General features: G+C 51.3%; 1 protein-coding gene across 10 annotated transcripts; it reads left to right on the top strand.

The window, feature by feature from the left end:
- Window positions 1-324: 324 nt before the first annotated feature.
- On the top strand, window positions 325-23,096 carry PHLDB3 (pleckstrin homology like domain family B member 3). 10 transcript variants are annotated; one of them, XM_089902761.1, is made up of 15 exons: window positions 326-549; window positions 780-1,144; window positions 1,824-2,006; window positions 2,230-2,367; window positions 5,301-5,429; window positions 5,678-5,836; window positions 6,832-6,942; window positions 7,104-7,187; window positions 7,501-7,611; window positions 13,381-13,480; window positions 13,617-13,722; window positions 13,806-13,893; window positions 14,038-14,094; window positions 17,416-17,635; window positions 18,244-18,919. In XM_089902761.1, exons 2-15 carry the CDS (start codon window positions 911-913, stop codon window positions 18,492-18,494), a joined length of 1,971 nt encoding a protein of 656 aa, XP_089758887.1. In that variant the 5' UTR covers window positions 326-549; window positions 780-910; the 3' UTR covers window positions 18,495-18,919. The 10 variants fall into 10 exon arrangements, 9 of the variants coding, with proteins under 9 accessions (XP_089758889.1, XP_089758891.1, XP_089758887.1 ...); XM_089902764.1 differs by adding an exon at window positions 18,933-19,617 and having other exon boundaries at window positions 327-1,144; window positions 18,244-18,329; XM_022585505.3 differs by adding an exon at window positions 19,624-23,096 and having other exon boundaries at window positions 328-1,144; window positions 18,244-18,329.
- The last annotated feature ends 221 nt before the right edge of the window (window positions 23,097-23,317 follow it).

Below are 23,317 nucleotides of genomic sequence, written 5' to 3' on the forward strand. Positions count from 1 at the left end.
TACATAGGTGACCAAGGCGCCTGGCCCTCCAGGGGGGAGGAATGGGGGCGCTGGAGGCAGAGTTGGGGGGTCGTCATGCTGGGCTTTCCGAGGGTTGGGCCGGGATGGCCGGATGCCGCGGCTGCGGGCGGGGCAAGCTGGTCGCTCCCTCCTCCCTCGAGAGCTGTTGGACCTGTTGTCCCCATCCACTTCCGGGCTGCTGGGAAGGGGGACAGAGCAACCTCTCTCTCCTCCCTCTTCCCCAGCCACCTGTCTAGTGGGCAGAAACTGCAGCGCCGCAGCGCAGAAGGGAGCGCGCCGAAGCCTGAGCCGGTGAGGGGGCCGGGGCTTGGGTGGTGGAGGGGGCTGGAGTTCTGGAATCTAGCTCCAGGAGGAGCCGAGGATTCAAGGCCCCTGGTTCGTCCAGAGGGAGACCAGGAGCCCCGACTCCTGGATCCCTCGGTGAGGCGGCAGGGGGCCCGCTCCCTTGCACAGTGGGATCGGAGCTGAGATTACTGGACTCCAGAGAGGACGCGGCGGAACCCGACTCCTGAGTCCGCGAAGGAGAAGGTGTTGGGGTCCCTCTAAAGTGGTCCAAGGGATTGTGCGGGGCTGCTGGGAGAGTACAAGACTCGACACCTGGATAGCAGGGAGAGGCCGGTAGGGGGCGGACTAGGACCCCGGACTCAAATTCTGGTCAGGCCTCCGGGGGAGTGACGCCCTAGGAGCCATCGAACCCCGCCCCTAGAAACTCCAGGCCGCGCCTCAGGAATGCTCAGTCGCCTCCTTTGAACTCTTAGGCCCCGCCTCTGGAGCGCTCTCCAGAGCTTTCGGGCGGGGCCTTGAGCCCTCCTGGGCCCCGCCCCCACGCTACCGGGCCACGCCTCCCGAACTCCAGGCTCCGCCCACCCGACAGGAGTCCGCAGAGGCCATGGGGACACGGAGCAGCCCGGACGAGGGGACCCCGCCTTCCGCGGTCCCCGAGTGCGACGCGGAGGTCCGATCTCAAGGGGCCGCCCAGCCCCGGGAGCTCCCCGAGGACTCCCGCGAGCAGGAGGTGCCCGAGGCCCCAGCAGAGCTTCCGAGCGGCCAAGGGGCTGAGCAGCAGACGGAGGAAGAGGAAGAAGTGGGAGAAGGCAGCAGCACGGAGAGCAGCCGCGATGCGGTGAGGGACCCGGAGGGCGAGAGCCACGGGGGGACCCAGAGAGACAGACCCAAACGGGTGACAGAGACACAGAGAGACATGTATAGAAAGACCAGATAGACAGAGACCCAGAGACAGGGAGACTGAGAGACAGACCCAAAAGAGTTAGAGACACTGAAAGACCAGAGACAGAGACTCAGAGAGATGGGGATAGAGACACAGACAGAAACTCAGAAACAAAGATGCTCAGAGAAACAGAAAGAGAGACAGAGAAACCTTGAGAGACGGAGATACTCCAAGGGAGAAAGAGAAATAGCGATTCAGAGACGGAAGACAGATACTGGGTCAGGAAGATGAAGCCCAGATAAAAGGGGGAAAGACTCAAGGAGACCCGGGGGGAGAGAAAGAGATGCAGGACCTTCGGAGACGTGACGCCAAGAGTATGGGAACTGGATAAAGAAAAAGAAACACCATCCTTGTGTCGGCTCTGTGCCCTGGGCACTGCGAGCCCCTGGGCCACCTCCCGGGGCCAAGCGATCCCTGGACCTGCACCTTCCCCTCCTTGAATTAAAAGAACTTGGTGGTAGAGTTAAACGCCGACTCAGACCGCCTGAGGGGATGTTTGGGATGGAGAACAGACCTATTTAGTGACTGCAGGGGGCGAGTCCTCCCCAATTGACCACGCCCTCTTCAACCGCAGGTGGAGACTTTGCCTTCCGTTCAGATCCCGGCCACGCCACCCGCAGCCTCTCAGGCTGGGGAAGGGGTGCGAGAGGCGGCGCGGCGGCTTAGAGCCCAGCAGTTGGAGGCACTGACTCGCGTGGCTTTGTTGGAGCAGCGAGTGAGGGAGCTACAGCGTCAGAGGAAGGAACTGAGGATCCAGGTGAGGCTGCAGACCTCTTGGGAATTCTGCCCCCAACTATTGGGGAACCCCACAGGGCCAGACTCCCGGTCCTTTCCAACTGCGGGAGCCCAGCTCCATCCTCTCTCCGAATCCAGGCGCTCAGATTCACAGGTCCCTCGTTCAGACCCAGGCGTCCGAGCCCCCAGCCCCCTCCTACTCAGACCCAGGCCTCTGGGTCCCAGGCCTTGTATTCTCTCTGCAGATGGAGGTGGAGGTGACCCTGCTTCGGGGTGAACTGGCTGGGGAGCGAGTGGCCGTATGGCGCAAGGAGGAGCATCTCTGGGAGCTGCTGGGGCAGCAGGTGGACTCAGAAAAGGGCGTCCAAGAGCAGCGGGAACAGGTCTGTTTGCCCTGCTGGGTCTTCCTCCTCAGTTTTCTTCCTTGTTGGACAGACATTCCTTGTGGTGCTTCTGGGCCCTGGGCCCTGAGGTTATCCCCATTCCCCAAACGGGGATCCTTGGGCTGGGGGCAGGGCGCAGGGAGTGGGCCTATGCCTCTTCCTGTTTCCCTCCTCCCTCCTTGTCCATGACTTTAGGGCCTGACTCACTGGTTCATCTTCCTTTGCCCCATCTCTCTCTGCTCTTTAAATGTCATATTGTGAAAAACATCAAACCAACAAAGATAGAGGAGTCAGACGGGCTGCCAGGTGGCGTGCTCCCCAGCTTCAGCAGGGATTAATCCTCCATTCCTGTTTCCTATCCCCCAATTGGCTTCCCTGTCCCTAGTTTTGAAAGCCAATCCCAGACATCATATTGCCTGTAAATGCTTTAGTTCTTATCTTATAGATAAGAACTCCTTTTAAAAAACATTATCCCCATATCATTGTCACACCTGAAGAATTAATAAGTTCTTAATACCGTCTCATTTCCAGTCAGTTTTCATGGGTCTGAGGTTGTCTCAAAAACAGCTAACAGTTGGCTGTTTGAATCTGGTCCCCCAAAGGCCAGTATATTGTAGTTGGTGAAATGCCTTGTGTGTATTTTTTCACGTCTAATGGTCCCTGCTTACTGTACTATTTGTTGGAGAAACCAAGTCTTCTGTTCCATGGTCAGTGTGTGACCGGTTGCATGCCTGGGGTGTCCTTTATCTCATTTCTCTTCCTGGAAGCGGGTGGTTGGTTAGATGTAGAGGCTGGGTCAAATTCAGATGTGCTGTAGTGCTTCCTGTGTGCTGGGTCAGGGGGACATTGTCTCTGGTCCTCCAGACCTCAGTGAGCTCAGTCTGATCCCTTTGTAATAGTTATTTACCTAAAGGCTTTAACATCCATTGGTGGTCATTGCTTGGACCAGCTGGCACTATAGGTTGGAAAATGGTAACTTTGTAATTCTATCAAACTCTCTCTTTGCCCTTATATATTGGAATTTCCTGGGGCTGGGTCCTGAGTCTTCATTTACTTCAAAGAGCCTATATTTCTCCCAGCCCTGATTTCTCTCTCAAAATGTAGACCTACGTGTCCCACTTCCTAGGATACTGGTTCCTAGATGCTCCTTCCTCCCCCAGGACCTGGGATTCCAGACCCCAGCCCCTCCTCCCTCTAACCCAGGAGTCCAGGCCCCCAGCCCCTCCTCCCTCAGACTCAGGAGTCTGGCCCCTTCTCATTCACCTTATCCAAAGCTGACCTCAGCAACTCCCTTTTCCACACTGTCCCAGTCTCACTGTCCCTTTGGCCACCAGGTCAGAGTCCTGAGCCTCGCTCTGCGTGCCTCCTTATCTCTCACCCCAAGCCTGTCAGTCACCATGTCCTGTTCTTTGTGCTCCCTGAACCTCTCTTTCTAATCTGTCTCCTTTACATCTGCACTGCTCAGACCTCACCTCACTCATTGCTTGGAGGACTCATGAAGGAGCTGGTCTCAACCCCTCAAGCCTATCTCCCAGAGGGATGATTCCACACCTAGATCCTTTCAATCCTTCTATGACTCCCCATTGCCCCAGGATAAGGGCTCCTCAGCCTGGTGGGCCAAACCGAATGTGAGCTGCATCTTGCCTGCCTTTCCACTGTCATGTCCCACCTGTGCTCCCCATCTCTTCCCTCTACCCCACCTTCTCCCTTCTTGACCAGAGTTTGTCCCTACACTTCCTTTACTTTTCAACTTCCATTCATTTGCTCCATGCTGTTCCCCTCTATCCAAAATGCCCTTCCAGCCCCCTCTGTCTCCACCAGTCTAAATACTCCCTGTTTTTTTGTTTTTTTTTTTCCGGCCACACCACACAGCATGTGGGATTTTAGTTCCCTGACCGGGGGTCGAACCCATGCCCCCTGCAATGAAGCATGGGGCCCTAACCACTGAGCCGCCAGGGAATTCCCAAATACTCCCTGTTTTTTTGAGACTCACCTTAAAATCCTCACATCCAGGAAGCCTAGGATTACCCCAGTAGAAATTGCTCCCCGTGTTCTGGGTTCCCACAGTCTCTGTGTTTCACTGCCCTGATTGTCCCAGACTGTAACTGGCTGTGTCCCCTGCTGGAGCACAGGGCCCAGGTCAGACCCCCTTCTGGGTCCCCAGTATCAATCACCCAGCCTGGATATATTTTGCATTCATTCCCTCATTCATTTTTTTTAACTTATTTAATTGAAATATAGTTGATTTACAGTGTTGTGTTAATTTCTGCTGTACAGCAAAGTGATTCAGTTATACGTATATATATACATTCTTCATCGTATTCTTTTCCATTATGGTTTATCACAGTATATTGAATATAGTTCTTTGCGCTATATAGTAGGACCTTGTTGTTTATCGATTCTGTGTATAATAGTTTGCATCTGCTAACTCCAACTCCCAATCTATCCCTCCCCCATCTCCAGCCCTGGCAACCACAAGCCTGTTCTCTATGTCTGTGAGTCTCTTTCTGTTTCGTAGATTAGTTCATTTGTGTCATATTTTAGATTCCACATATAAGTGATATGATATGGTATTTGTCTTTCTCTTTCTGACTTACTTCACTTAGCATGATAATCTCTAGATCCATTCGTGTTGCTGCAAATGGTGTTATTTCATTTTTTTAATGGCTGAGTAATATTCCATTGTGTATATATACACCACATCTTCTTTATCCATTCATCTGTCCCCTCATTCATTTCTTAAACAGCTGTTTACTTGACACCTGCCCTGGGTGGGCCTGTGTAAGTGTGAACCAGTCAGACAGGGTCCCTGCCCTCATAGAGCCAACACCCCAGAGAGGGAGGGATTTGAGATCTGGCTGGCCTGGCCCCCGCTGGCCTCTGTTTCCCTCCCTGTGCTCAGGCTGAGGCTAAGAGCCTGGTTGTTCATTCAGGAACAGAGGCACCTGAGCCAGGAGCGGGATCGTGTGGAGGGTCTTCGCCAGAGACTCCGGGAGGCCCAGGGGCAGCTCGACTTGCAGCCGGAAGACCAGCGTGAGCGGCTTCTGCAGGGAGTGCAGGAGGTGAGGGTCCACTGGACCCACTCAGGGACCCGGTGTCCAGGCCACTCAGGACCCAGACATCCAGGCCCTCAGTCCTCTGCTTCCCCACCCACCTAGTAGCTCGGGCTCCAGCTCCCTAACCCCCAGGACTCTGGAATCTGGATCCTCAGCCCCCTCCTCCCTCATTGCCCAGGATTCCCGGCCCCAGCCCACTACCCTCCTGGTTCCTAGGGGTCCAGGCCTCCAGCCTTTTTGTGTTTCCCCCACAGATGAAGGAACAGCTGGATGTGGCCCAGCATGCCTATGAGGACCTGGAATTCCAGCAGCTGGAGCGGGAGAGCCAGTGGGAGGAAGATCGAGACAGTCCCAGGGCCCGGGCACTGGACCCCAAGGTCCAGGAACTCCAGGCCAGCGTGGCACAGCACAGGGTGAGTTGGGCCGGGCTAGCCCTGCCTCCCTCGCCGTTGCCCTCTGTCTCCTCCGCTCCCTTCTCTGTCCTCGTGTCTTCCCTGCGTCACGTACTTCAAAATAGTAATGCCAGTTGCATCTACCATGTGCTGGGCACGGTCCGAAATGTTTCACGAATATTGAGTCATTGAATCCTTACAACAATCCTGGGAGACACGTCTTAATATTTTTTCCCACTTTATAAGTGAAGAAACTCAAGGTCAAGGTGCTCAAGTAATCTCTTCCAAGGTCACTTAGTTCATAAAGGACAGAGCTGGGATCTGAACCCACTAGATCTTCGCCACTAGGCTCCCTGCCTCTCAAGCCCTCATCCCAAATGATGCTCTCACTAGTCCTTTCTGGGGGCTTCACATTCAAGGGTCTGACAAGTCCCAACGGAAGAAGCAACATTTTGACTGTATTTAATACAAAGGCTCAAAAAAAAAAAAATACAAAGGTTCCCAGGGTTTTGGATTAGAAAGTTCTAATGTGGGTCTCCTTTCCCCGCCTCTATTTCTGCATCTTTTTCCTGTCACTGTCTCTTTTCCCATTTCTGTCTCACGGCTTCTGTCTGTTTCTGTTCTGTTTCTGTCTTGTCTCTGCATCTCTGTCTTTTGGGGTCTGTCTTGGTTCTTTTCTGTATCTCTTCTGGTTTGTCTCTGTCTTTCCCTTTCTTTCTCTCTCCGTTCTTGGCAACGGTGACTTTCTCTGGGTCTCCGTCTTCCTCGGTCTCTGGATTTTGGATCCTCCATCCCTCCAACTCAACTTCAAGTCTCTCTGGACCCCCCTAAAGGGGAGGAGGACACCACGGAGGTTAACTCTAAGTCCCCCACCCCCTCCCAGGCACCCAAATGCCAGGGTCTCTGTTATGGGGTGGAACAAGCCCCAAGCTCTCAAGGAGGACCTGATTCTGTGGGAACCAGCCTGGGGATCCTGGGGCAGCTGAGTAACCAGGGCTCTGGGGGGTGCCCTGCAGCGCCGGATCCAGGTCTTGGAGGAGCAGCTCAAGTCACTGGGGGAGCAGATGGCAGCTGAGAGCCGGGGGCTGAGCCAGAAGAAGGAGGAGGCCCTTCAGGCCCTGACCCAGGTAAGTTCACCCCAGGCACCTGTCCTACTTGCCTCACTTCCCCCTAGGGCATCCCATTGCCTCCCTGCACCCCAGGTGTCTCCTGGCATCAGGGAGAGCTGCTGGGATGGCCCTTTCCGACCCTGAGGCGTGGCAGCCCTTGATGTCTTGCTGTCCCCTAGGAACGGAGCAGACTTCTCAAGCTTAATTGCCTTCAGGGAACCCCTGGCGAGGACTTCTCTGAGCCCAGCCAGGCCCTCACCAAGGTATGGGGATTTCATGCGCCTGTCAGCCCCCTCCTCCCTCAGACCCAGGAGTCCAGGCCCCCTGCCCCCTTCTCCCTTGGGATCCACGATTCTCAACCCCTAATCCCTTTTCCCCCTGGGACGCAGGAGGTCCAGCCTCCAGGTTCCTCAGGGAACCAGCCATCTCTGCCCATAGTCCTCCCTCACCGAGACCACATTTCAGCTCTCTTGGGACCTTGAGCCTTTGTTTTTCCATCCAAGAAATGGGCTGGCTCTGGAGGCATGGGCGAGAGCATCCTTCCAGTGGCCAGCCACCCCACCTGTTCTCCTGCAGCTCCTGTTCACCCAAAAGACAGATCGCCAGTTGCTGGTTCTCCAGGACCCCACTGCTCACGCTGCCGCCGCCACCTCTTCCTGCCTCTTCTCCGTTCACAGCTCCCTCCAGGTGCCCCCCCAATGCCTCGTCACCCCGGGTCTCACTGGTAACTGTGGCTTTCTCTGCGGTGGGCCTGGGGGAGAGGGAAGGCTGATCAAGTGGTATTAATGTTTATCAGCCTCCAGCTTTATTATTCGTTTTCTTTCTTCTGCCTAACACCCCACCCCTCCCCTGGAGAAATGGGACTGTGCCTACCCAGGTGTAAATTTTAAAAGCCACCCAACAGGGCATATTGATAAGAAGGCCTCCTCCCCCCACCCCACTGGCCCCTGGCTCCCTCCCCAAAAGCAGGGCAGCTACTTGTTTCTTGAATATCCTTTCTTCCAGATCTTCTTAAAGCCGGGGATCCCAGCTTATTAATGGGTTAAAACATTTATTGAGTATGTTGCTACCAACTTTTTATTTATCTTTTTATTTATTTCGGCTGCACCGGGTCTTAGTTGCAGCCTGTAGGATCTTTGTTGCAGAATGTGGGATCTTTTTTAGTTGTGGCATGCGGACTGTTAGTTGCGGCATGTGGGATCTAGTTCCCCGACCAGGGATGGAACCTGGGCCCCCAGCTTTGGGAGTGTGGAGTGTCACCCACTGGACCACCAAGGAAGTCCAGCTACCAACTTTTAAAATGAAATAGAGTAGACAGTGGCAGAGTGCTATGTGTGAGGTAGGGGTGAATAGTCAACGAAAAGAGTTTTGTTTCAGTCGTGTGGATAGGGGGCCAGCGCTTAGAAATTGGGAGCTCTTGTTCTATCATGTAAGTGTTTTTTTCAGAAACATGTCTATTAGCTACTAGTTGGCTTTTATTTTCTAGCTTAAGACTCTGTCGTGGAGATTGTTTTCCACTGATACATTTAGAGCTGCCGCTTCCTTTTCAATGGCTCTGTAATAATGATATAAACAATAACAACCATAATGACAGTTAACATTTGTGGAGTCTTCATAGCGTGCCAGGCACTGTTTTAAATGCCTCACGTGGATTCACTCATTTAGTCTTTGCAACAACCCTACAAGTTGGGTTCTTCTTTCCATTTTATAGATGAAGAAACTGAGGCAGAAAGGGGAAGTTTCTTAACCAGCTGGTATGCGGCAGAGCTGGGATTTGAACCCAGGCACTCTGTTTTCACAGCCTGTGCCCTGAACCACTCTGAGCTTCTGTGTGGCACACAGTTCTACCTGGAGGCACTGAGCCAGCCCTCCCTCTGAGGATAGTGACTGGAGTTGTTTTGCAGTTTAAGCAATGCTGTTATGAAGATCCATGGATGTGTGTCTTTGTACCCACAATAATAATAACAAATTAATATCAAGTATTATCTAATTAATGTTGTCTGTTATAATATTTAATTGTTTCTATTGTCTAATATAATATGCAACATTATCTTATTAATTAATATTAACAATATTCATATTAATATTAATTTTAAGAGCTTATCGTAGGCCAGGATCTGCTCAAAGCTATCTTATGCCTTCGAGCCACATGAAGTTGCTATTATTTAGAGGTGAGAAACAGTCAAATACTGACAGTTTGAAGTGCTTCAACCTAATATATATTATATTATTGTATACTAATATTATATTATATAATTATTGTTTCATGGATATACAATTCAATAATATACATTACATGTTCATGAAATTTTATGTATATATAATTTTATTTTTTGCTCAGAAGAACCTGCAGAAGTAGGTCCTGTTATTATCTGGGTAAAGGGTTAGCAGAGCTTTTGTAACTTTCTAGCTGGAAGCTTGATAAAGGTGGATTGTCAGCTGTGTTGCCAGGCAACGTGACTTAGGGTAAATATGACCCTTATAAGTAAATTGCATATCTATAAATACTTGGTGGGAAGCTGGGTCCATTCCTATAGAGGTGTTACCTGAGTCATTGGCTCCTGTGTACATGGAACTTCTAAGGCCAGGTGGACCCTGGCGTGGATCCGATAGCCACCTTGCACCTGGGTGTCACCTGGGGGCCAGACACTGACCCCTGGACGCTGGTGGCCATGCTGGGCACTCTTTTATGTGTTTTGCATGAGGTCACTCGTTGAATCCTTGCATCAGCCATGGCAGGGCAGCGGGACGTTGCTCACTTTACAGAGGGGGAATCTCCCTGAGAAGAGCTGTGACTTACCAAAGTCACACACCCAGCTAAGCAGCAGAGCTTAGGTTTGAAGCCAGGCTGCCTGTTTCCACAGCCTGTGCCTTTCGGGAGATGAGGATTTCTCAGGGATCCTTCAGAACCTAAGTGGGTGACTGGTTAGCACCAGCTCAGAGGGAGCGACCGGGGACCTCGGGATACACGAGGAGTCCAGGGAGTGTTTATTTACTCAGCCAGATAAACCATAAACAAGTGGATAAATGAATGCAGGGATTAACAAATGACTCCTCCTTGCCCTTTCCTCTCTCTCCCTCCAAGTCCTATTAAATCCTTCTCAAATTCTATACCTTCTTGCCAGGATCATGTGATGACTAAGAGTACCTTGGGTTCCAGTACCTGTTCTGCCACTTCCTAGCTGGCTGACCTTAGATACAGCTCTGTGCCTCAATTTACTTAGCTGCAAAATGGGAATGATAACAGCATTCATTGGTTAATGCATTAAAACTCTTAGTGTGATTGATGCCTGGCACATAACAGGTGCTCAGTAGTGTGGGCACCAGTTACTCTGATTAGAGTTATATTGATTGGTATTATTATAATTATTATCATTCTTATTCCACCCACTCCCACCCTCATCTCTGGTTTTAGTGACCCTATACCAGCCTCCTCACTGGTTTTCTCTATTTTAGTTTTTGTCTCCCAATAATTTATTCCCCAAACAACAGCCAGAGTGATCTTCATCCCTCCTACTTCAGCTCTTCCCACCAAAAGCCTTCCATGATTCCCCCAGTCTCCTCACCATGGCCCACAAGTCCCTGTGTGGTCTGACCCCTGCCCACCTCTCACCATCCCCCTCCCCGTACTGACTGCTCAGCTGTAGGAGCACTGACCCACCAGCACTCCATACTTGTTCCTGCCTCAGGGCCTTTGCACTTGCTGATCCTGCCACCTGGAACACCCTTCCCCTCAGTCTCCCCTGGCCAACTTTTTTTGTTTTGGCCGCCACAGGGCTTGTGAGATCTTAGTTCCCTGACTAGGGATCGAACCCAGGCCCTTGGCAATGAAAGCCTGGAGTCCTAACCGCTGGACTCTCAGGGAGTTTCCCCTGGCCAGCTCTTATCTTTTGGGCCTTAGGTCCAGTGTTCAGAAGGCTGTTCCTGGTCTTCCAGTTGGAAGGTGATCCCTTTTTATATCACCCTTTTATAACACACTCTTCGCTCATAGCAATTTCTGATGATACACTTATTTGTACGATGGCTCATTCAGTTCCTACAATGTCAGCGCCATGGAGACAAGGCTTGGGTCTCTCTTACCCACCTTTTCCCTCAGTGCCAACAATCTAAGGTCTCTCAGCTGGGGAGTGCTGGGAATATCAGTTGAATGAAGGAAAGAGTGAAGAACCACAGGAACTTGGGACTCGGTTTCCTCTTTGTGAAGCAGAGCGAAACTTTCCCGACTCCCAGGGCTTTTATAAGCTTAAATGGGTCTGCCGAGGGCCAAGTACACTGTTAGGCACTTGATAAATGTTGGTCACTGTTCTAAAAAACGTTTTAAAATAATACGAATCTAGAAAATCACATCCAGGGGGTCCCTGGCGGTCCAGGGGTTAGGACTCCGAGCTTCTACTGGAGGGGAACTGAGATCCCACCACATGCCGGGTGGTGCAGCCAAAAAGAAAAAAAAAAGAGGGACTTGCCTTCATTAATTATTTGGTTACCCAGGGATATGGTTTTTGTAAGAAATGCAGGGAAAATGCTTGATGGTTTCACTTCATTCTCCTGTCTTCAGAATAGAGTTGGTTCTCCTGCATCCTCCAAGGTGACCAATGCAATTTTTATTTTAGTATTATTATTAACTTGTGGATTACATATATTTGAGCAGTGAGTATCCCTACTGGTGTTCAAATTATGCAACTTATTTATTTTTATTATCCAGGCAGAGTTTTTGCTGTTTTTTTCTTTAAGAAATGATTTCAGTTTTCTGTCTTTATTACTCTCAAATAATTTTGTTTTCATTTTTTGGTAGTTTTTTTTTATTTTGAAATGATTTAAGACTTACAGAAATTGCAGGAATAGTAGAAAGAATTCCTGCATACCTGTCACCCAGATTCTGTGATTAACATTTTACCACATTTGATATTTGCTTTCTTATTCTCTCTCTGTACACACCCACCCACATACACACACACAGTTTATTATTCTTTTCTGAAGGATGATTCCCCTTTACCCCTAAATACTTCTACTTTTATTACCTAAGGTCAAGGCCATTCTCGTACATAACAACAGTACAGCAATCACATTCAGAAGCTACCATTGAGACAATATTATTCAAGTCCACAGATGTGATTCATATTTTTGCCAATTGTCCCACAAATGTTTTTTTTTTAAGCAAAAAACAAAAAAAGAAAAAATATATTTTCTGATCTAGGAACACAGGTTGCATTTGGTTATCATGTTTATTATTATTATTTTTTAAACAAATATTCCTTTTGTTCCAAGTTCAAAGGTCATGGGAGGATATTCAGAGAAAAGACCTTTCCCACCATTGTTTTCATCCACACAGTTCACCTCCCAGGGGTGGCGAGGGTTACTAGTGTCTCCCGTCTTCCCAGAGATCCTCTGTATTTAAACAGTCATGTATATACTTTCCCCCTGTTTTTGTTTTTGTTTTTGCGGTACGCGGGCCTCTCACTGTTGTGGCCTCTCCCGTTGCGGAGCACAGGCTCCGGACGCGCAGGCTCAGCGGCCATGTCTTACGGGCCCAGCCGCTCCGCGGCATGTGGGATCCTCCCGGACCAGGGCACGAACCCGCGTGCCCTGCATCGGCAGGCGGACTCTCAACCACTGCGCCACCAGGGAAGCCCTCTTATTCTGTCTCATGTAAACAGCATCCTCCTCCTTTTTATATGCTTTGGAGTTTTCCTCCATGCAGATGATCCCTAGTTTATCCCTGCCTCCTTTTGATGGGCACTTAGGTGGTCTCCGGGCATCTTTGGGGATTAACCTTGAAATCAGGTCATTTTGCACATGTCTGAGTGTCTCCACAGATATAGTCCTAGAAGTGGAATTGGGGCTCAAAGGTACCTATGCATTTGTCATTTTGATTTTCTTTTCTGTTTTTGTTTGTTTTTTCTTTTCCTTTTCTTTTTTTTTTCATTGACTTTAAAAAAGGAGCCAAACTGGCCTCCATAACGGTTGTTGCAATAAAACGGCCCCCAGCATTGTGGGAGTACACCTGGGTTTCGCACACTCCCATCAACACCGCGGGCTTTTGGGGTTTTCTTCAACAGTTTTATCAAGGTATATAGTTCACCTACGCTACAATTCACCTGTTTAAAGCGTACAATTCAGGGGGTTTTAGTTACCACGTTGTGCAGCCATCACCACAATCAATTTTAGAACATAGTCATTATCCCTAAAGAAACCTCATACCCTTTAGCCATCACCCCTCAATTCCCCTCTCCTCCCAGGCCCTGGAAACCGCTAACCCACTTCCTGTCTCCCTGGATCTGCCCATTCTGGACGTTACACTGTGTGGTCCTTTGTAACTGGCTGCTTTCACTCAGCATCACGTTTACAGTGGCTTTTTGATCTGTGCCAGTGAGACGGTGGTTTTACTTGGCGGTTCTCCAACTTCATGGTGGAGCCTGAGCATCTTTTCCTGTGTGCGTGGGCGTTGTGTGTTTTCAGGGCTCCATTGGCCTCCAGAGGACTGGAAGCCTGCCCCGGAAGAGGGGAGAGAGAGTGAGCCAGAGGGGATCCCCCCGGCCTCTGTCCTTCTATTGTACTGGTGAGTACGTACCCCTCCCCTGCGTAGGCTCTTCCCCCATTAACCCCCCTCCTGCAGCACGGGATGGAGGAACCTGGTTGCCTCTGTTGGGGGAGAGGTGGAGGGGCTTAGACACGGGAGCATCCCAGCCCCCCAGCCCTTCTCCCTGCAGGAGCCCTGGAGGCCTCGGCCCTCCCGCCCTCAGCCAGAGACTCCGGGAGACACCCCCTCTATCAGCTGCTGAACTGTGGCCCCAGAAATAGGTGAGACATCAGGGAGAAGGTGGGGAGATGGGGGGAAGAAGTCGGGCTGCTGTAACCTGCGCGTCTCTGTTCTCTGCTCCCAGTTGTGGGGCCCTCCACCTGGACATTGCCCGTATGGAACACCTCCTGCAGCGGGCTGTGGCAGAGAGGGAGCGGCTGCTCCAGGCCAGGGTGAGACGGCAGCCCCTCCCTCCTCCCTCAGCCCCAGGATCCAGGCCCCCGGCCCCTCCTCCCTCAGGACCCAGGAACCCAGTACGTTTTTCCCACTTATTATTGGTTAGCATTCTCGTCGATGTTTTCTTTCTGCACTCACAGGAAGGGACAAGAAGGAGCACGGAAGGTGCCTCAGACCCCCCTGTACCTGCTATCATGGTCAGTCCCGCCCCTAACCCTCCCCCACCACTACTGCCCTGGTCTGTCTTGCCACCCTGGCCTCTGCTCTGTCTTATCTCACCCTGTCAGTCTCCTCCAACGGGACAGGAAAGTATCCTGGGCTTGGCAAGTGGAAGGGGAACTCGAAGGGCCTAGTTCCTGTTGCCGTCAGGGTCGTCTGTACTCGTGGCGTGTCCTCGGGTGACATGCTCCGCTCTCTGTGCCTGGGTTCCCTCTTCTGTAGGTGGGTGCCGGTGTCGGAGCGGCTGCGGCAGAATGAGGGTAACCACGTGCTGGGGCTTTTAAATGTTATCTGAATGTTTCTTTTAAAAAACTTCTGATTATAGAAATATTCAAGCATATTCAAAGGTAATAAACCTCCATGTACCCACCCACCATGCAGCCCCAGTGATCATCAATATTGAATCTTGTTTTACTTACCGACTTTGTTGTACTGAATCCTCACCTAATTCCCACTCTGCAGTGGAGTATTTTAAAGCAAATTCCAGACATTTCATCCGTATCTCACTATGTATCTCCAATAGATAAGGTTTTTTTTTAACGTAACAAAAATTCCACTGTCATAGTTTATGAGATTATTAATAATTCTGCAACTTTCTGATACATGATCCGTATTCACATTCCCTAATTGTCTCCAAAATGTCTTTTCATAGTTGGTTATTTGAATCTGGACCCAAACAAAGCACGCACACTGCATTTAGTTAAAATGTCTTTTAAAACCCTGAGATAGAGTCCTCCCTCCCTGCTTTAAAAAATGCCATTAATTTGTGGGAAAAGTCACTTATCCTGTAGAATTTCTCACACTCTGGATTTAGCAGACAGCTCCTTATTAAAATTTTATTTCTACCTACACTAAGAACATGAATACTTTTTGTTATAACAGACACTTCAGAATTGGGGAAAGTGAAGTTCCCCTCAGCTTGCCTCCGGAGGTGCAGGTGTTTTCTATCGCAGAGAAGCGTTCAAATCTTTTTTTTTAATACTTTCCTACATACACCGATCAAACCATATTTGGTGAATTTATTTTCCTTGTAATCGAGCACATCATTCCCAACTGCTTTTGGTTCTCTCAACCATTTGGCATTTTCTTATTCATTTCAACCCAGTATTTACAGAGGGCCTACTGCGTGGTAGGCCCTGGGTTATATAGCAGTGACCAAAGTGACAATCCCTGCCCTTGGAGAAGCTGGCGTTTAGCAGGGGAGAGAGACAAAAAGCAGCATCAGTAAGTAAAATAAGTAGCACGTCAGGTGCTGATAAGAGTTCAGGAATAAAATAAATTGGGAAGGGCAGTGGGACCTTCTGGTTTCAGGCATAAGCTCTACCTCATTAAAAATGAAGCACTCCTGCTGTGTAGCATCATCATTTATTAAACGGTTCCCTGTTGACTGCACTGTCCCCCCCACCCCATCCCCTTACAGCTCAAGCTGCCTTCTTGTGCCCGTGAGCAAGTGTGTCTCCGGGATTCGCACCTGGAAGTGGAATCACCAGGTCAGGGAGCCTGACAGCAGCGAGCTCATCCATGAAACAGCCCCATGTGGAGGGTGCTGTGATAACCGCCGAGTTTCAGTGTAGTTTCAGTGTAGGGAAACTGAGGCTCCGAGAGGGGCAGGCGTTCCATGGAGGTGACACAGGTGGGCAGTGGGGGAGCTGACAGTCCCAAGCCCATCCCTGCTGTCCTGGATTGGGGCCCGGCTCCACCACACCCTACGTGGGTGACCTTGGTGAGTCACTTCCTCTCTAGAAGCCTCAGTTTCCTCGTCTGTCAAATGGGGGCAATAATGGGTTGTTTTGGAGAGGCAACAAGATGATCACTTGGCACAGTGCCGGCCACAGAGTGGGACCTTCCATACGTGGTGATCAGTAGTAGTGTTACCGTGTGGATTTGGTGAGATGACCCAGTGGGTGCCCTTTTTTTTTTTTGCCGTACGCGGGCCTCTCACTGCTGTGGCCTCTCCTGTTGTGGAGCACAGGCTGCAGACGCGCAGCCTCAGCGGCCATGGCTCACGGGCCCAGCCGCTCCGCGGCACGTGGGATCCTCCCGGACCGGGGCGCAAACCCGCGTCCCCCGCATCGGCAGGCGGACTCTCAACCACTGCGCCACCAGGGTAGCCCTGGTGGGTTCCCTTTTAACCACCCCTTCCCCTCCTGTGCATTCCCCGGCTCCTCCCCATTTCCCCTCCTCCTCATTCTCCCCTGTCTCCATCCAATGAGTCTCGCTTCTGTTTCTCATCCATTCTTGCTTTGGCCTTGCTTCAGTGTTTTCAGCCCTTGATACTCAGAGTGTGGTCCACGGACCAGCAGCATCGGCGTCCCTTTTCCCTGGGAGCTTGTTAGACGTGCAGAACCTCACCCTTACCCCAGACCCCCACCCCGGAATGACTGAATCCCAGTCTGCATTTTAACAAAACCCCTAGGGGGTCCCCTTGCATGCTGAAGTCTGAGGCCTCAGTGTGACCACGGGGATCATACCATTCTTTGCAGGGATCATTTGGGAAGAATAGGTATGATCAGGCTGGGCCTTGTAACAGTAGACACTTTGATCACCTTCATTCTTCTCCCCTTTATGGCCTCCTGAGATGACACTCTGCCTGGGGAGTCCTGGCTCGTCAGCTCTGGCTGTGTGACTTGGGCCTAGTGACTTAACCTCTCGGAGTCTTGGTTTCCACATCTGTAAAATGGGGACAATGATGTACTTACCCCCTGAAGAGAGTTTGAGGGGACACAGAGATTATACCTATAAAGTGTTTTGTTAGCACAGGTAATAATCAGTAATTTCATCACAACAAGAATAATAACAATAATAATAATAATGGAAACAGTGCTCTCATTTATTGATCACTCACTATCTGGTCCCTGTTTTACAGAGACAGTAGATGAGGGTCCCACCAGGGTCCATCACTTCTCTAACTCATCTCCGGTGTTTCAGGGTAAGCGCTAGGGTCAGGAAGACCTGAGTTTGCCACCCAGCTCTGCCACTTAGAAGCTCTGTGTGACCTCGGGTGGATTATTTTCTCTCTCTGTACTTCAATGTGCTCATCTGAAAAATGGGACTCATAGTAGCCCTGACCCGAGGGTGGCCGTGGGGAGTCAAGGAATGGATGCTGGTAAAGCCCTGGGCAGAGTGTCAGTTAATCACTTTAGCTGTTGGAAATATCATCTTGATCATCATTGTTAATGAAAGGCTGTGCCGGGCCTCATACTTGAGCTACTCTGACCAGCACCCCTCGGGGGCGTCCAGGCTGCAGGACCTGCCCCCCCACCCCATGAAGTCACTGCCCCCTTCTCTTGCTTTCCCAGGCCCCGCCCACAGCCCCATCCCGCCCTCCTGACCCTCGGGTCTTGGATCTCCGGCAACACCTGGAACGCTGGGGCCACAACCCGGAAAGCTGCCCGCACATATGGGTGTCTGGAGGCTACTGCCGCGGACCCCTGGTGAAGATGGGAGGCCGCATCAAGACCTGGAGGAAGCGGTGGTTCTGCTTTGACCGCCAGGCCCGCCGCCTGGCCTACTACACGGGTAAGCCCACCCTGGCTGCCTTGGGACCCGGGCCCCCAGGACCCTGGAAGAAACCACAACAGACTTTCACCCCAGAAACCTAGGAGTCCCACCCTCAGCCCCCTTCTCTCTTAGGCCCACGAGTCTGGATCCCCAGCCCCTTTCCCCTTTAGTGATCCAGCCCTCCTCAGTAACATGGGTAACAGTTTTGTACCACTCTGGCTCCCCAGACCCCATTTTCCTAAGGTACCCTAGAGGAGCATTGTCAGTGCCCAGCCCACAAATCTAGGGTTCCAGGCCCCTCCTCCTTCCTCTCTAGGAGAATCAATGATGCTGAATCTCTCCTTGAGTCACTGCCCTTCTCAGGGGCCAAGGCACTAGGGGACCTAGGATTCCAACTCCCCAGACCTCATTCTCTGGTCTTGTCCAGTCACCACACCAGTCTCCCTCCTAGTCTCCCGTCAACATGCACTCACCTCCCAACCACAGTACTTTAGGGACCTACAGACTCTGCCACCATGTTCCTCACCCCAACCCCAGTCTCGGGACTTGGGCCCAGCGACTCCCCTGCTCCCCCCACCATACACACCTCTCACTGGCTCTGTTTCTCCCTCACCTCCCTCCATCAGACAAAGAACAGACCAAGCTCAAAGGCGTCATCTACTTCCAGGCCATTGAGGAAGTCTACTACGACCACTTACGCTGTGCCTTCAAGGTGAAGCCCCTGCTTGGTGCTGCTCTGCCCTCCTGGTTGGAGCCCCGGCTGTCAAGCCTGATCTTATCACTGGGAAAGGCCACCCACAGCCCCTACTCCATCCAGTGGTACTCCATCCAGCACAGGAAACCAACAGATCATTTCACTGCAGGGACCAAAAATTAAGAGCTTAGTCTTTGGCTCTCAGCCCACTGATATTTTTCTTGGAACAAAAGTTTTAGAGCAGAAATTTGGCAAACGCAGATGCCAAGTTGAGAATAAATGTCTGAATTGGGCAGGGTGAGGACTGAGGCAGCCTGGGAGCATCTAAAGGAGACGATCATTCGTTAGCATCTGCCCATCATTGCCAAATGGTGATGGGCCCCATGGTGTCTTATCATATTTATTTTTCCCCAGAGAACGCAGGAATTGGAACTTTTATAAAAATAAAAATGCAAAAAAATAAAAATAAATTAAAAATAAAAGTGCAGTGCCAGAAACTGATACAATGTTTAGAAAGCTCTGGAGAGCAACTGTGGCTTTTTAGAGCTTAGGCTGGAATCCAAGCTGTGGGACATCGGGAAAGTGACTTCCATTCTCCAGCCTTAGTTTTCTCACCTGCAGAATCGGCACTCTTCATCCCATTTCTTCAGAGTTGAGAAGGTTAGAAACAGATAATGGACGTAAAGGATTTACCTAATTCAGGGTTGGCAAGTAGGTACTCAATAAATAGGTTGTAGACACTAGGTTTTTCCCAGTTACAAATCAGGGGGACCTAGATTTCGGGGGGAGGGGAAATTTGAATGTCTGTATTTATTTCTAATATAGGAGAAGGTAGGCTGGGGGATTGGGACATGGGTCCGTCCTCTTTTTTTTTTTTTTCTTTTCTTTTTTCGGTACGCGGGCCTCTCACTGTTGTGGCCTCTCCCGTTGCGGAGCACAGGCTCCGGATGCGCAGGCTCAGCGGCCATGGCTCACGGGCCCAGCCGCTCCGCGGCATGTAGGATCTTCCTGGACCGGGGCACGAACCCGTGTCCCCTGCATCGGCAGGCGGACTCTCAACCACTGCGCCACCAGGGAAGCCCCCATCCTCTTTTTGAATTCCTCTTGCTCCCATAATTCTAAGCGCCTTCCTGTGTTAATTTATTTAATCCTCATAACCCAACGAAGTAGGTAGCATCATTTAGGAAGACAGATGGGGAAACGTTCAGGGAGTCTAAATAACTTGCCCAACCCCACAAAGCCTATAAATAGCAAGGCTGGGATTCCAACTAGGGTGGACTCATAACCATCTCCACTCCGCTTCTTATTCCAGAGCCCGAACCCTCGCCTAACGTTCTGTGTCAAAACCTACGAACGCCTTTTCTACATGGCGGCGCCAAGCCCAGAAGCCATGCGCATCTGGATGGACGTCATCGTGACAGCGGCGGACGAGAACCACGCCCCCTGAATACCCTCTCGGGGGGACATCCCAGCGAGGCTCTGCCCCGCACGCGCTGCCTCGAAGCCACGCCCACTGCTGGAAATCCTGGGCCAGCCCCTTTGGAACTCTCCCGGGAATTTTATGGGCTTGGCGGTTCGGCAGGTCTGAGCTGCGCAGTTCTGGGCTGCAGGTGTCTTCCCGGACCGGAAGCCAGCCGCTGAGGCTCTGCCCTGGGTGGGAGGAAGATTGCGGGGGCGGGAAGGAACTATTTATCGGTGCTCCTGTGATACTGAATTAAACTTGGAGGAAAAACAGTGGTTACTGCTGAGGTTCCCAGCACAGGCGTACGGGGCCCCTCGACCCCTAGGCAGGACATCTGAGTTACGGGTATCTCGGAGACCATGCATCCTTTAGCTGTTCTACCCTTTAGGAATGGAGACCTTCAACCCCAAGGTCATGGCTGGGAGGGGCGGGGGTGTGGGGAGGCATGCGTCCTTAGTCTTGTGGCAATTCTGTTTTTTCAGTTTGTGGGCCCGCCTGCTTCCACCCTTTTGGACGTGACTGAGCTATTGGCAATTTCTAGGAACTCCTAGGCTCCTGCCCTCCAGGCCGTGACATATGTTATTCCCTCTGCCCTTCCCTTAACCACCTAGCTTCTTATTCTTCGCCTCTTAATTGGGATGTCCCCTCCTTCAGAAAGCCCTTCCTGACTCCCTCAGCTGGATCAAGTACCCCCACTTTGAGCCCTCCTGTCCCATTCCTGAACATCGTGGGTCATCACTGGTGATGGATCTATGTCCTGACGGACTGGGAGCTCCCTGAGGGCAGAGCCAGGGCTGTCCTGGTCATGGCTGTGTCCCCAGCACCAGAGGGCACATTTCATCCCATGAAAGTGGAGAAAAAAAAAAAAAAGCTATCCTTTCACCTGTGGGTCTTTATGTAACGTTCCCTTTGCTAAGACACCTTTCCCCACTCCACCCTACTCATCATTTAGGTCATAGCTCAGATGTTACCTTCTCCAGGAAGCCTTCCCTGATTCTCCTGGCTGAGTCAGATGCTCCCTCTGGGCTTCCCATCCCAGCCCCAATCACTCTGCCTGCTCCTTCCCCATCACGGCTTTGACTACTCTGGGTCATCCGGTTGTTTGATGGGTGTGTTTCGTGCTGGGCGGGAGCCCCAGGAGGCAGGGGTTGGGCTATTTCCATCACTACTGAGTCCTTGGCACACAGCAAATGGCCTCTAGGCAAACTAGGTGTTGAGGGAAGAAATTGATAAGAAAGACGCTGAGGATGGGGCGATGGTGAACGACAGGCATAGAACTTTTCATCATTTACATCTCACCTAAGGTGTCCCCTCCTTCAGGAAGCTCTCCCTGATCCCTGGTGGGCTTCCACAGTCCCCTGAGCTCCCCAACTACAGGACCACTCCCTGACCACTCTAGGCTGTCACTGTGTGGTACAGTTCATTTCCTCCCTTAAACCTCGCTGGAACTAGGCATCCAGTCCCTCTGGTTCCCATCTCTTCAGGACCTGGGTGTCCCATCCCAGGATTCCTTAAGGATCCAGATGTGCTCCTGAAACCCCGGAATGCAAACACTCTAACCCCCAGGCCCTTGGGGACCCGAGGTGTTCCTTGGCCTCTACCTCCAGGTGTGAGGCATCTGGATTCTTGGATCATTTCATCCCTCAGCCCCTCTGCAAACCGTGCCCTTACTGGGGCCAGCTTCACGGGCACGTGACTAGTGCAGTTGACAGGTCCCATGTTCAGAAGAGCCCTCTTGGCTTTAATCATCTGTGATTGCCATCCAGAAATTCTTAATTTTGTATTTGAATTTGTGTTTTGTAAGTGAAGTCTGAAGGGTGTGGAGCTTGAGCTGGGGGGACTGGAGCCTCAGCTCAAAGGAGGACCCGCACCTGCCATCTCCCACCTCCCCGGAATAGGTTCTGTCTGCCTTCCCCTCCCTGCCTCTGCCCTGTGACTTCTGCCATCCTCCAGCCCCGACAGGGGCCTGAGTGCTCACGGGAAATTCAGGCACTTGTGCCTCTTGGCATCTCAGGTGGGGCACGGTGGCGGGCAGCTGGTGGAAGGGGAACCCAGCAACCAGTTTGCTTTAGTTGTGGGGCAGGGTCTCTAGACACCTGTAAGGGTCTGTGCTCGCCCCACCAGTATCCCTGTGCCTGAGGGAAGATGACATTAGACACCGTATGGGGTCAAGAGAGATGCAGGAAGAAATGAAAAGAGCATTTCTACTTTAGTACATTTCATGACACTCCTTCCTGCCTTTTGAACCAGGTCTCCATATTTTCATTTTGCACTGAGCCCCGCAAATTATGTAGCCAGCCCGGGCCCTGACCCCACCCCTTCTCTGACACATCCCAGACAGCACATCCCAGAAGGAGTGGGTCCGAGGCAGGCTGGGAACATCACTGGGCTCAGAGCCTGCCCTTCCCCAGGGGACACGAAACCCATAGTGGAAATGGCCCCAGGCTTGTCTGAGGCCCTGGCATGAACTCCAGGGCTGGGGACCTTGTGCCTCCACACTGACTCCTCTGTTCATCTCTCTGGGGAACCAATTCTAAACCTCTTTGCAGTGACCCCTGTGGAGGGGAGCTGGGGAGAGTCACAGAGTAGGTTTAAGTAGAGGTCCGGTATTTAAACCTCCCTCTGCTCTCTGGTCCTGGGCCAGGTTTGGGGGGGGGGGGGCGGCGGTTGGTGTCAGCACCCTGAGCAAGAGGAGACTCTCCACCCTGGGTCCCACTCCCTCCCAAGACACCAGATCTTCTGGTCTGGCCAGTTGGGGTTCCTCCCTGAAACTCTCCCACACGGCTGGGACCTGAAGGGCCTCCTGCTCCTGAGTGCACAATAATAATAGAATTGTAGCCCTGCCTCACTCCATCCCTCTGGAGACAGGGGGTTTCAGACCTGTTTGGCAAAGGAGGCAGCTGAAGTTCAGAGAGGGAGATGGAGTTGCTTGAGGTCACACAGCAAGAGGATGGCAGAGGCAGGAGTAAAATTTCAGTCTGTCTGACTCCAGACTTAATACTTTGTCCACTGCCTCACTCCACCATGAAAGACTCTCCTCCCTTTATTATAAAACAGACACCTCAGAGGCTCAGAGAGGTGAAGACACTTAAGTGGGTCACACAGCAAACCATAAGTGAGGCTGGGATTCCAAGGCTGGGAGGCAGGGAGGTAGGGGGAAGTGTTGAATGACTTCACAGCCACTCACTTTCTCTCTCTGAGCTTCAGCATGATGACAAGCAACCCAACCTAGGTGACTGAGGTGCTAGTCATTATTGGCGATGGGGGTGCCCCATGGGGTCCAGAGAACAGATAAAACCTTTATGAACACGGCCGCTATTTTTCCTGCCATAGGTAAATCTTATCTGTGAGTCAGGAGAAACAAAGCAAGGCTAAAGCTGTAGTTTAAATAATAATATAATATAAATAATACATAACATTGGGTTAGCCAAAAAGTTCATTCGGATTTTTGTAACCTCTTACAGAAAACCCAAACGAACTTTTTGGCCAACCCAATACGAGCAATCACTTATATTAGCTTATATATGTGGATGCTTAGTCATTC

The sequence above is a fragment of the Delphinapterus leucas genome, chromosome 20 (genome assembly GCF_059928025.1).
Source record: "Delphinapterus leucas isolate spDelLeu-1000000601 "Yukka" chromosome 20, BTC_Dleu_Yukka2, whole genome shotgun sequence".
Lineage (NCBI taxonomy): Eukaryota > Metazoa > Chordata > Mammalia > Artiodactyla > Monodontidae > Delphinapterus > Delphinapterus leucas.

Bases quoted from the DNA above. Each gene is read 5' to 3' on its own strand.
- PHLDB3 (XM_089902761.1), top strand. From the start codon at position 911: ATGGGGACACGGAGCAGCCCGGACGAGGGGACCCCGCCTTCCGCGGTC. The intron at 7,188-7,500 runs GTATGGGGATTT...GTTCTCCTGCAG, and splicing joins CCAGCCAGGCCCTCACCAAG to CTCCTGTTCACCCAAAAGAC. The intron at 7,612-13,380 runs GTGCCCCCCCAA...GTGTGTTTTCAG, and splicing joins CCGTTCACAGCTCCCTCCAG to GGCTCCATTGGCCTCCAGAG.